The sequence below is a fragment of the Ostrea edulis genome, chromosome 3, assembly GCF_947568905.1.
Source record: "Ostrea edulis chromosome 3, xbOstEdul1.1, whole genome shotgun sequence".
Classification (NCBI taxonomy): domain Eukaryota; kingdom Metazoa; phylum Mollusca; class Bivalvia; order Ostreida; family Ostreidae; genus Ostrea; species Ostrea edulis.
The window spans coordinates 37,881,510-37,894,824 of NC_079166.1; the positions used below are offsets into that span (position 1 = coordinate 37,881,510).

The window sequence follows — 13,315 nt, forward strand, 5'->3', positions numbered from 1 at the left end:
AATTCTCAAGACAGTCTACGTATTTAACAGCCCGTCTTAGAAGGAAGAAAAGAATACTACAAGAAATAAACGCAATTCTAGGAGACTAAGCATAATGCCGCCACTCTAATCACCTACACGCGAGTGCTTAATCTTATCCTAACAAAAATATAAAAACGTTTCGACGTTCATTATCCTCAAAATAAAGAAAAGATAACTGTGCTGTGACATAGAGGGTAAAAGTACTCACCGATTCTGATCGTGTTGGGGTATTGTTGAGATCTACAGTTGTCGATCAAATATACTATCACAAGTATAACATGTAAAAGACAGAATAAAATTCCGTTACACCGCATCTCCAAGACAATGAAGGACTTCACCCAATGAGTCTAATCCCAGTCTCTTCCCTTTGCCATAGAGCGCTTCTGTGCACTAACAAATCCCCGCGAGTATAGCGTCATTAAACTTCACAAACAATGCTCATCACATAAAACGCACTACTTCCTCTCGGCACCTGAAAATAAGAAAATATGGGGAAACTCCATAAAGAACTTAAGGGAATACTTCATTTGAAAAAAAATAGATCCGTGTGACAGTTTTCTACTAAACATTAAAAGCTCCTGTCAAATCTACGACACAAAGTAAAGTAGCGAATTCATGTTTGTGGTAAACTTACAAGTCTCAAATCATAGCAATTAAATCTCGTGTACAAACGTATTCCGTTATAAGAGGCGGATTCCTTACGGTGGGATACGGAAGAGCGGAGATTGGTAAACAGTGAGGGAATCTTCAACGGTCGCTTCTTTCCTAATCAAACGCAACACGTTCATGTAAAATTACACAAATATTTTGTTAACGGCACTAAAATCTACGAATGTGAAAATTAATCCAGAAACTGGCGCGCGATCTGCATAAGCCGAACGAGGAATAAATGACGAGGCCTTTCGTAGTTATCGCAGAATAAGACAGCGGGGGTCACATTTCACTTAGGATATCACCACTGTCAAGCCGACCTCGTATCGATGTAGAAAATCATATCCATGCATTCAGATCAATACAGAAAAATCTGGTGTCATTCGAAACAGAGGGTGATATCAAATTATGGATTCACGGGTACACAATGTCGTCTTCCAACAGCCTAGCCTAAAAAAAACACACCGCTTTATAGGAGAGCATCCAACCATTCCATTATGAGCGATCATATCTTGTTCATTATCATCTGACAATTGTCAAAGAAACAGTCTGAACATGTATGCCTTCACGATTTCAATAATTTTTATAGCAGAAGCAATGATAATATTTTTTATTGTGACGTCAATTTTAATTTTTCAACAACTGAATGTCACAAATAAACAATCGGTGTGTGATTTGTTCCGGGCAATATTGTCTAGTTATAATCGTATTAGTTACATATCTCCCCAAATAAAAAGATTTAAACTTTTATTATGGCGATGAGTTCTCCGATCAGTTTGTATACAGTTTAATTGGACAGAACTGAACTTCGATTTAACAATCCGTATTTCTATTCAGCGGTTTAATTGATAAATCATCTGCACATTCCTAGGCTTATTTTCAAAGCGTATCAGTTTGTTTTTGGTTAACATGAGAAAAGATTTGCGCAATCGGCTTGTACACTGTAGAAAGCTTAAGATAAGGCCTGCAAGCAGTTTAAAATTTCAAATTAAAATATTTTTTTGCATTTATTTACATAACAATATTTATAGAAGCCGCCACTGCTTATTTTCACCTAGTACCTGCTTGTGTAGTATACACACATTTGTAGACTGCCAAACAGTGGCCAACTAAAGACCCCCGCCGTGCCTGAAATGAATTGGATCCCCACCCGCAGCGCGGAAGTCGTATCAATATGGCGCTGACAGAAAAATGACCAGTGCAGATGGTCAGGCGGATTATCCGATGTTATTTATTACCCCCGTTTCTTTCATCGCTATACTTCCCGGCAGGCTCGTCACAGCGTGGGATCTCAGCACCAAAACTGAATCTACACTACGTTTCTGCCTTTAGAATTTAATTTAAATTTTTTTTATCCATTGTAATTAATTTTCAACACAACACGAACAAAAAATCAAATTAGATAAAAATAATAATAATAATAATTAGAAAATTGTAGTCATCTTATAGAAAAATTTGTATCTGCATTTAGAATATATCTAGTAAAATATCTCTCCATTGCAATCATGTGTTGTTTTTTTTTTGTTTTTTTTGTACGGAAAAAAGAAGCCAAAATGTGAATTCCATCCCATTAAATTAGAATTTCATCCCACTAATTAGAATTTCATCCCACATTTTTTTTAAAGACTGATGAGAGAATGCGGGTGATGGAGGTGTAAGTGAAATATATATACAAGTTTGTAGTTATTGCATCTTATGCATTTTCTATTATATAAGTGAATGGTACACGTTATGGAGCCCAAGACTGACGAAATTCAAATTATATCTTATATCTGTAAATTCTCTTTCTCTCTCTCTCTCTCTCTCTCTCTCTCTCTCTCTCTCTCTCTCTCTGTGTATATTATCATTTTCTTCATAAACTGAAGTAATTTGAAATTTAATGTATTAATTTGATTGTTCTGGAAAAATGCTTCTGGATATATTTATCACGTTAGAAAAGAATTAGTTGCTTTTTTTTTTTAATTACACATCGCTTTTTACCTAAAACTCATTGAGAGTTTTAAACTCCTTCTTTTAAAAATCGATCCGAAATATTGTGTTGGTTTGTAACACATTAACATGCCAACATAAAGCATTTTGTACGTCTTTCCTAATCAAAGCTCGACAATTGTTACATCAGAAGAGAACTTTTAATTGGGAGTTGCGATTCTTTGAAATCAAATTACGCAATATTGAAGACGAGACTCGAGCTCAATTTAGGTGGTGACATTTGTATTGGAAAATATACCATCATCAATTCCGACGACCAGCGGGATACATGTTTATCAAACTAGGTAATTGTGTAATTTCTGTACATCACCAGCGGGAGATTCGTTTATTGGGATATGATTTATTTTCGATTTAAATAATAAATGGCATAATAGCTTTTAAAAACGTGCACTTGTTTTTTAAATGATCATTTAACTCCTTTATGTAAAACTAATACTGAGAATACCGATTTTTTTTTAAAGCGTAAAAACTTTATAGGTGAATCTTAAAGTATTAATCTTCTCTATACATTTAAAAACCCGCCAACAGAAATCTGGAATAGCTTAATTACCCGTTTGTATTAGCTCTTTGACTTTACACCTTACCCTGTTAGATTCCCAGGTAGTCTAGTGGTTAGGATTCCGCGCTCTCACCGCGGCGGCCGGGGTTCGATTCCCCGTCTGGGAATATTTTTACCATGTTATTTTCTATTTTCATATGCTGTAGGACTCTTTCTTTTAATTCTGTTATAACTACTTGATTCTTAACGATATTCACATAACGATTGTGTATGCATATGATTTATTACAGGACTGGAGTTTACAATTTACACCGGATGTCACGGAGCGGTGTCAGAAAACGGTGTTTTATATAATTCGCTGTAATCAATACAGAGTGCAGGGGGAGAGGGTGTGTGGGAGGGGAGGGAGTTAATCCTTAAAGTCGCATAGTCTTCCGGGTTTAGAGAAAGTTAGCAGTCAAAATATACATGTACTTGTTTTAGCTCTTTTCCATGACTAAGAGAATCAAATCTAGGATAGTTAAAAAAAAGGATTTTAAGGATATTTCTATTTCATGTATTTTGAAATACCAAGGAACCCTTTGTTGCATAATTACTATTATGATAAGATTGCTACGCGTAGCCATATACATCCCCGGCCGCCGCAAAAAAGTTGAAGCGCAGAAATCCCATAAAACTCCTAAAATGTGTAGAATCAATATTGGAATATGATCAACTACATACTGTGACTAACAATCCTACAAAATTTGAACAAAATCCGTTGAGCGGTTTCTGAGGAGTTGCGTCCACAAATTGTTCCTATGGTGTAGCAGGTACATGTACAAATTCAACAAAGTCCCATAACTCCTGTAAAATTTGTCAAATCAAAATGGCGGCACAATATGATCAACTACATATGGTGACTAACAATCCTACTAAATTTCAACAAGATCTGTTGAGCGGTTTCGGAGGAGTTGCATCCACAATGTCAAGTGGGACGGACATCTGCATGGAAGTCCGTCCGTCCCCACGGACACTGCGGCATTTCTTTGTCCCCTTCCGCACTGCGGCGGGGGACAAAACACATATAAAACTAGTTTTTCACAGAAATGCAGTGATATTTAAAAACAAGGTGAGAACAACTTAATATGTCAACATGTCAGTTTCATCTAGATCAGAAGAATTTACATATTTTTTGATGGAGTTCTGTTCATATTTTGCTCACAGCTATGTATGAAATTATATTAGTTCCAATCAGTACCCGAATTTTCATAGATTCCCAGGTAGTCTAGTGGTCAGGATTCCGCGCTCTCACCGCGGCGGCCGGGGTTCGATTCCCCGTCTGGGAATAATTTTACACTATCATGTTATTTTCGCGACTGGAGGTAAGGTGAAAATATATTGTAGTATTCTTATTTTTAGAATTTTGCTATATCAACTTCACATAACGATTGTGTCGGCAATGGATATGACTTATTACAGGACTCGAGTTTACATTTTACACTGGATGTCAGGGAACAGTGTATAACATGATCGATGTAATCTATACAGAGTCCCAGTGGGAGGGGGTGTGAGGGATGGGAGGGGTAGAGGGTGTGTGGGAGGGGCTTAATCCTTAAATAAAAAGTCACATAATCTTCCAGTTTCAGAGAAAGTTAGCCGTCAAAATATACATGTACAGTACTTGTTGTCTTCGCTGTTTTCCGTGATACTTTGACTAAGAAAATCTAATCTAGGACAGTTTTGATTACCAACATGATTTTAACTATTATTTCTATCTCATGCATTTTGAAATACTTAGGAAGGAACGTTTTGTTGCAAAAATTACTATTATGATTGTTTGATTGATTATTTGACGTCTCTCTCGAGAATTGTTCATTTACATGGAGACGACGTTACCACTTTACGGAGACAGCCGAGCGTCAATTGCGCAAGACTAATCATCCGCATGACCATAATTACCGAGAAGCATGGGGAAATAATCGAAGATGGCGGTAACCATGAGCGAAGTTAGAACGCCACAGACCCCCCCCCCCCCAACATTTTAACGATAGTAGATGTACAGTGTATAATATCTAAGATCTTTTGGAATTCCTTTAAACTTTTCATAGATCGACGCCATATTTTGTGAACTTACAATCCGAATACGTTTCAGTAAAAGATCCCTGATAGGTCCTTGATTCTTTGTTAAGCTAATGTTATTGGTCGAATATTTATTGAATTATTCATGAGACTGGGGTCCATAACATGACCTCAAATGCAATGCTGTCAGATACTTGTCCAGTGTAACGGACAGAGAAGTTCACAAAAATGCAGTGATATTTAAAAACAAGGTGAGAACTACTGAACACATCTTTTATAAACATGCTAGCTTCATCTAAAATAGAAGAATGTACACCTTTTTCTGTTGGGGTTCAGATTTTGCTTACGGCCATGTATGAAATTACATCGGAACGATCAGTTTTCCCCCAACATAACTTAACTTCCAGGTAGCCTAGTGGTTAGGATTCAGCGATCTCACCGCGGCGGCCGGGGTTCGATTCCCCGTCTGGGAATACTTTTTACTGCCTTTAAAAAAAAATCAAAATAGAGGAAATTGATAAGGTATATCTAGATCAACTGCATGATTAATAGCCATACTTTAGCTATATATTTTGAAATTGTTTTCTCTCCCCAAAATTCTGCTGTTTGAGACACGTGAACAGTATTTTCGAAGTTTGAATTATCACTTTTCAGTTGACGCAGTTTCAGCATATTATGGCCAACTAATAAACATGCCACGAAACATCCTCAAAAAGCTTACATAATTACTCGTCAGGGGTGGATCCAGAGGGAGAGATGACTGCGATTCAAGATGGTACCTTAAACTACCTTTTCCGTTCCCGCCCAAAGAGGGGAGAGGGACGACGATGATTTTGAAGTGCAATAATCCCTCTTTTGATAGTATCTCCGGTCCCCTGTGACATTTGAAGTTACATGTATATCGTAAAAGCCGAAAGCAGCTTCTAAATCGATATATCATAATGAAATTGTGAATTTTTTTAGCCCTCTTGTTCTGTCTTTTTTGTTAGATGTCTAACATGAAATCGATGCTTTTCCTGATCCACACTTTTCAACTATCTGCGAAATGCTGTTTATAAGTAGTCAGTGTAGCTGTATTAAGCATTAATCCAAATATTCATGACATAACTGATTGAAGTCTTCCTTTGACATTTGGTTTTTTGTTTTATTAAATCTAAAACACTGGTGCAGCATTCAAAAGTAAAGACAAATAGAATCCTTTATTAGTACTCGTGTGGGAAGGAACTCCACTGAGGGGACAAAATTCGCAGTCTAGGACGAGGTTTTCCTACAGTGAATCTTGTCCCCGAGGTGAAATTTCCCTATCCCACAAGAGTAAATCATCAACTTGACAAGGGTTATTTTTCTCACATTTTATCTACAGTTTAGTGGATATTTCAGAAGCTTTGAGAGGATTTAAAATCATAAACATCCTCATCTGAATTTAATTGCAAAGACTAGTTAGACAGTTATAGAAAGAGCATTCACGAATTGGGAAATGGTTTTTACTAACCGTGTAGGCTAAAAAAAATCCAACCCAAGACTATCCCTCAGAAAGCTATATCAGAATGAAATACATGACATCATAATCAATGACGTCATAACAGATTCAGAACAATGAGTCTTAAGTCACATAGATATTCGCAAAATGAAAAATCAATTTGAAGTACTGTATATATTCAGTATAGTTATGATGTGATAGAGTACAAAATTATGGCCTAGACAAATATTCCCAACATTAATGACCATCCTCCTGGGCAAATGACCCTGCATGGATAGGAGCTTTGACTCTAAATCTTTGCTTAGTCTTTCAGCCTTTTACCCAGTCCCATTAATTCCGCGATATGTTTCATTCTGCAGACAAATACGAGGATTTAATAGTCTCTCCATCATAAAAAAATGAACGAAACAGTTTATTCTATTCTTTTTAACCAGTAACTTTGACCTTGCCAAATGACATTGATTTAGTTATGACGCAATACCTGATCATAACCACTGCACGCTTTTACGAAGACAATGAAAAGTTAGGCATATAGCATAATTTTTCAAAGAAGGGGGATGGGGGTTGGTAAACCAGGAAAAATAATTGACTAAAAAACTTGTGACCGGGGCAGTTTATCTTTATTCTATTTGTAACTAGTGACTTGATCTTGCCAAATGACATTGATTTGGGACCACGGTGCGTGCGCTTTTAATGTGGATCCATTACAAAGGCAATGCACAAGTCAGCATGTAGCATCATTTACCAAAGTGGGAAGGAAGAGGGTACAGCCAAAACAGTAATTGACTGAAAATCTTAGACAAGCAACAAAGAAATAAATCCGAAAGCAGCCAAGACTCGGAAAACCTATTTCGTGCGTGTGATTAGTGGGATGCATATTCCCGCTATAATTTCTCAACAAAATAAAATGTGGATACAGTAGTACAGGAGTGATATGCCACATACTTAACAAACAAGAGGCCCACAGGTCTTATTTGTAACCTGAATCACAAGTGTCAATAGCCCCAAGCCAAGGACTATGAAATCTATAGTAATTTTCCTACTCTGCATACCTAAGCTAAATTCTAATATTCAGCAGAAGTAAAAATCAAGAGGTGTTCTATATGTAAATACACAAATGCCCCCGAATGTACTCGTACTGATGAAAGTCTAAAATCTGTTATATTAACATACATGGCTGTTTTTCGACCCAGCCATAAAGGCTATCTATCCGTGTTTAATTTAGTATCAATAGCATTAAACAATATGTTATTCAAATGTTTACCTTACACTATATGTCAGGTTTGGCACCGCCCTGGAATCAGAACCCCTACCCTGGATATCATGATATACAAATTTGGTAGAGGGCTTCTTGCTCAACATGACTATGCATTCAGTTTTTCTTACAGATGTGCTTTTGTACAGAAGGAGACTTTTGAAAATTGGTCAACAATTCAGTGGCAGTTTTTGTGCGGACCCCAAGGCCCTAGGGGCGCAGGAGTTCTGAAATTTACAATTATGTCCTCTTGTCTCAAAGATACTTCATACCAAATTTGATAAGAATTGGAAGGAGAGGTATTGAAGAAAAGCTAAAATTGTTCAATTGTTAACACACGATGGACGACAATGTACGCAGATCAACAGCAATAGGTCACCTGAATGACTCAGGTGGCCTAAAAAGAGTAGAAGAGCAACCTGCTTTTCATGTAAAATTAATAGCAAACGGCAAACGTCTACACTCAGAAAAAGGGGACAGGCCCAACTGGCCCCCACCTCGTACTATGGGCCTGCCTAAAATGTCACACAAAGTGGGCAAACTTTGTAGTTTCAGAATGTTATTGGTAAATTGAGCAAACTTTTTAAAGATTTTTAAAATTTTGACTACATGACCTATTTAGCCGCCACACTGGGACCTGGACATGTCATGTACCCTAGAATCATGGATTTCACAGATTGGCTGAGACATCTAAGTACACACTTATCATATTTCTTGAAGTAAAAAAGATATTGAAAGATGTGATAGTTTCACTATATGACTTGTTAACAATGAATCACGTTTCATTCGCGAGAACTTCATTTTGGGTAACCACGCGGGATCCTCTCAGCGCGAACATAAAATCCTCTTGGATATTAAGTTACTTGAATGAAAGGTGAAGATAACGAACAGTGATCAATCTCATAATTCCTATAAGCAGTTGGGAAAACACGTACTCCTGGATATACCAGAGGTGGGATCAGGTGCCTAGGAAGAGTAAGCATCCCCTGTCGACCGGTTACACCCGCCGTGAGCCCCATATCTTGATAAAGTAAACGGAGTTATCCGTAGTCCAAATCAGTGTGTCAAGAACGGCCTAAAAGTCGGTATGGAACACGCCAGACAGCATTCGACCCAATGATAGGTTGCATTGGCAAACTAGATTGTTATAACGACCATAGAATTTGCGAAATACTGACTTTAAACGAGACTGTTGAAACCCCTGCGCCATCAACTTGTTTGTCATTAGCTTGCCTCGATTTAAAAACTGATCTTACATTTATACAAGTTTATCATAAAAAGGATTGCTTTTATACATGTATTAAAGTGTACGAGGTTTGGGAGCAGTAGAATGTTGGTTGTATATTGATTAACGTCCCGGACGCTCAAGAATCTATATCACCCACATGGAGACGTCACTATTGCCGGTGAAGGGCTGCAAAATGCAGGGCTATGCTCGGCGCTTACAGCCTTTGAGCAGGGATGGATCTTTATCGAGCCACATCTGCTGTGACACGGGGGCTCGGGTTTTGCGGTCTCATCCGAAGGACCGCCCCATTTAGTTGCAGTTGATGTAACTAGAGCATGTTGTAACCCCTGTTTTGCCTACAGAGAACGGGTAGTTTTTCCAATATTTTTCGAAATTCTTTTGACGAAAGGCTGTTCTCTCGATCTCACAAACTCCGCGGTGCATCCGTTGGGGCCTTGGAAGGCCCCAAACCCCAAGCCGCAATGAGATTGGTTCACTTTGTTTACAAGATTATATGTTACTGCTCGAGTTCAAAATTGTATGGATAGTGCGAGACAGGTAGTGATAGCAATAAACTCAGGCAACCTTATTAAAACCCAATTGCATAAAATTTCTGTAAATTTAGTTCGGCAGTACTTCAAAAGGTGACGTAGCCAACTTTTAAGAATATACACTTCATATCCTTCGTTCTAAAATTAGGAAGTTGATGACGTATCACGATATACTTTGATGACGTATCATGCACTGTACAGTGTACATTGATGATGTATCACGATGTACATTTTAATCACAAATCAAAGCTCGTCGAAACCTGCCTTCTTCTTTAAATTTCAGCCGTTTGAAATTGTACGATGAACAAGTGGTGAATCGTCATCTGAAATTGTATCTTCAATGACTGCACTTTCTCTCTATTTCGACATCAGAATGCAAATCTTAGACCTCTTATGGTTTGTGTGCATCGTAGCCCCACTATCCAACTTCAGTACTTTCCCTTATCGTCCAGATATCAAGTCTTCAAATTTAATGTATTCTTTGGAAAATCCAATTATGAGAACAATTTGATTTATAAAACTGATAAAATTTACAGGGTAAAACCATTAAATTTAATGGACGTGATTAAATATTTCGCAACTAATAAACAAGCACGTTTCCAGTTTACTATTGTGTTGATTTATTCAAAGAACATTTTGGGTGTCTATGTTTGTGCCCCATTCGAGAATTGTTTTACTCACATAGAGACATCACTAGCTCTAGATAAAATGTCACAAACTTTAACCAATGTATGGCCCGCAAAGTCGTACTTGTGAGGAATCTGCAAACGCCTACTGCGATACGGTTCCCCATTATAAGATCATATCCGAAAGAACGCTGGCCTTCAGTTTTAATGCGTGACACTTGGAGCAAGAACATTCTCTATGTATGTTGAAATTTTTATGTTTACGCGGGCGCTGGGATTGAGAATCGAACACGGGATCTCCCGGTTGCGGAACTAACGCCTTAACCACACGGCTATCGGGAACGGTTTGGATATGTGAGTTCTTTGACTGTTTGCTGAAACATCCAGAAAAAGAGTTCATGAAAGCTTTAAGATATCAATTTGTTTAAAATAGCGTCCATGTACACAGAGGTAGGAAAGGCCACTTTCCGTTGGTTATTCTTGTCTTACATAAAGTGTACCTGAGGGCAGAATTATCCTGGCATATTTCCTTTTATCTCTCTATTATTTTAAAAACTTAATTAGGATAGTTTCTTTTTGTGTTGCAATTTCCAGAAAGATGCAAATAATATGGCATTAAAACGTTGCAGTATTTTATCATTTCCATGTTTATTGTTTATTTTCTTTAAAGCATTGTATGATTCTTATATGTATTACATGGTGTTTATTTGCAATGTATAATTTTCATAAATACCGCATTATTCATTACTTTGCCTTACATATATTTGCATCTGTATTCTATAATTTCCTATACATTTTATTACTTTCCATTTGTATTTTATAATTTCCTATTTCCTTGCAGTAATTTGTCATCTGTATTGCATTAGATGATTGTTTAACTTTTGTTTTATTACAAAGTACTGATATTTTCATTGGCCAGGTTTTTATCTTGTAACGATTTGGAAAAGCTCGAGACGTTCCGGGTTCATTCCACAATATCTCTGAAGTAACTAGGAAGCTTTGCCTAATTAGGTGCGATTAACAGATAATCAGCCCAAAGTGATTGATTGGTTTTTTGTTGTTGTTTTTGGGTGGGTTATTTTACGTCCCGTCGAGAATTTTTCACTCATATTGAGACGTCATCAGCGCATGTGAGTGAAGTACCACAAATTTAGACCTATGTGCTTAGTGCACAGGGCCGTAGCATGTGGTTCTTTATTGTGTTAACGCCTGTCGCGACATGGGACCTCCGTTTTTAAGGTCATATGGCTAATGACCAATGAAGATGAACATATCCTCATCCAAATTAGTAAGATGATTTTAAACAGTGGGATATATTACTACAAATGTTACATTTCATTGCATTATGCACATTTTCTTTCTTCATCATATTTTACACCTGTAGGCTGTCTTGGCTACTGGGAGTACAAGACCAACAGTCTGGTACAACAATTTACTACCAGATTGTTAACAGGCACTGTCCCTTGGTGCTCCCTGTAATCAGGTCAACATATCGTGTTTTATTCTCTCATATAACGCTATTCTCTTTTATATACATGTAAGTATTCTAACCTTCCTGTTTTAGACATAAAACATTCAGAACAACTGGATCCTGCGTGTAAATATGTAATATACTTGCATGCTGTATTCAGTAAGATGATTTTGAACAGTGTAATGTGATACTGCAAGTACATGTCTTTGCATTCTACACATTTCCTTTACTTTACAATAGTAAGCTGTCTTGGTTACTGGGAGTACAAGATCAACAGTCTGGTACAATAAATTTATTACCAGACTGTTAACAGGCAATGTCCCTTAATTGGTGCTCCCTGTAATCAGGTCAACATATTGTGTTTTTATTCTCTCATATAATGCTATTTTTCTATTTTATATAAGTATTCACACGACACTATTATTATCTGCTATCCCAGAAACTGATGTGTGAAGCAGTTGGGTTATTTTATTTATCATGTTGTTAATTTAAATCTTGTCTGTAATCAGTATTTCATATATAATTATAGATATGTGCAGTGCAGAAGTGTGAACTCTGTCAGTATTACCGGTAGTACTTCTAAATGATTGTTATCTATTTTCATTGTTATAATTAATTGCCTGTTAACATGTACATGCCCCCCCCCCCCCCCCCCCCCCCCCCCGAAGGACCTTGATTGGTGAATAAACTATATATATATATATTCGAAAGACCCGTGATTCTCACTTACAAGTGCCAAGAGCAATCACTATTTTAACGTCATAGGCACGAGTGGGACTCAACCTCACGACCTCCCGGCTAGGAAGTGAACGCTCTATCACTAAGCCACCGCGACCGGTCCAACCCAAAGTGAAAAACCACCAACGGGCTTAAGAGTCGAACCGAGCGTGGCAATGAAGTGAAGTCAGCTTACCCTGATCCTCGCCTATTCGTAGTATTCCACGAGACTTTTACCCGATTTGATAATTACGAAAGAGGTGTATGATAATTTTGACATGCCATATGCAATGATTGTAAATCGCATTTGTGTCAACTTAATCTGCAAAATAGCTGGACACATTTGACCAATGAAATCCTTCTTAGAAAAAAATATCCCCCCCCCCCACTCCCACCCCGGATATAATGCAATGAAAAAGCATAGCATACTAACAGTAAACACATTACACATGGAATATATTAAATATAAAAGGAAAATACAGATTGCAGATTTAACAAAATTCAATATATAAATGCAAAATGTTCATTTAAAAATTGTACAAAATATTGATAAGGCATTGTTCTATACAAATTGAAGAAATCAATTGTTGCAACGTTTGACATGCCATAACGTAGGTATTTTATATCTAATTAACTCTTATATCAGGATTTTTTCTTGCAACTTGAAACAGTGAAAATTGCATGCGTCCCCAGTGAACGATTGGACGCGTATTTCGATTAGCACATCACCAGGGATGGTGCGCTCTTGAAATGCAAGTCTAGTTAC

The 13,315-nt window shown here is 37.3% G+C and overlaps 1 protein-coding gene and 2 non-coding genes across 8 annotated transcripts in view; 2 read left to right on the plus strand and 1 right to left on the minus strand.

Moving 5' to 3' along the window:
• LOC125674912 (glutamate receptor ionotropic, kainate 2-like) overlaps positions 1-13,315 on the minus strand; it is a 40,448-nt gene that overhangs the window by 24,440 nt on the left and 2,693 nt on the right. For 2 of the 6 annotated variants that reach the window (XM_048912277.2, XM_048912273.2), the window contains exons 1-2: positions 656-1,127; positions 230-493 (exon numbers count right to left, since the gene is read on the minus strand). In XM_048912277.2, coding sequence (XP_048768234.1) covers positions 230-335 — 106 coding nt within the window. In that variant the 5' untranslated portion in view covers positions 336-493; positions 656-1,127. Of the gene's footprint in view, positions 1-229; positions 1,146-13,315 lie in introns of those variants that run through there. The other 4 variants (XM_056160629.1, XM_048912276.2, XM_048912278.2 and 1 more) reach the window with 3 other exon arrangements.
• On the plus strand, positions 3,256-3,327 carry Trnae-cuc (transfer RNA glutamic acid (anticodon CUC)). The gene has a single exon. It is a non-coding gene; the product is annotated as a tRNA-Glu (tRNA).
• Positions 4,417-4,488, plus strand: Trnae-cuc (transfer RNA glutamic acid (anticodon CUC)). Its single transcript has one exon. It is a non-coding gene; the product is annotated as a tRNA-Glu (tRNA).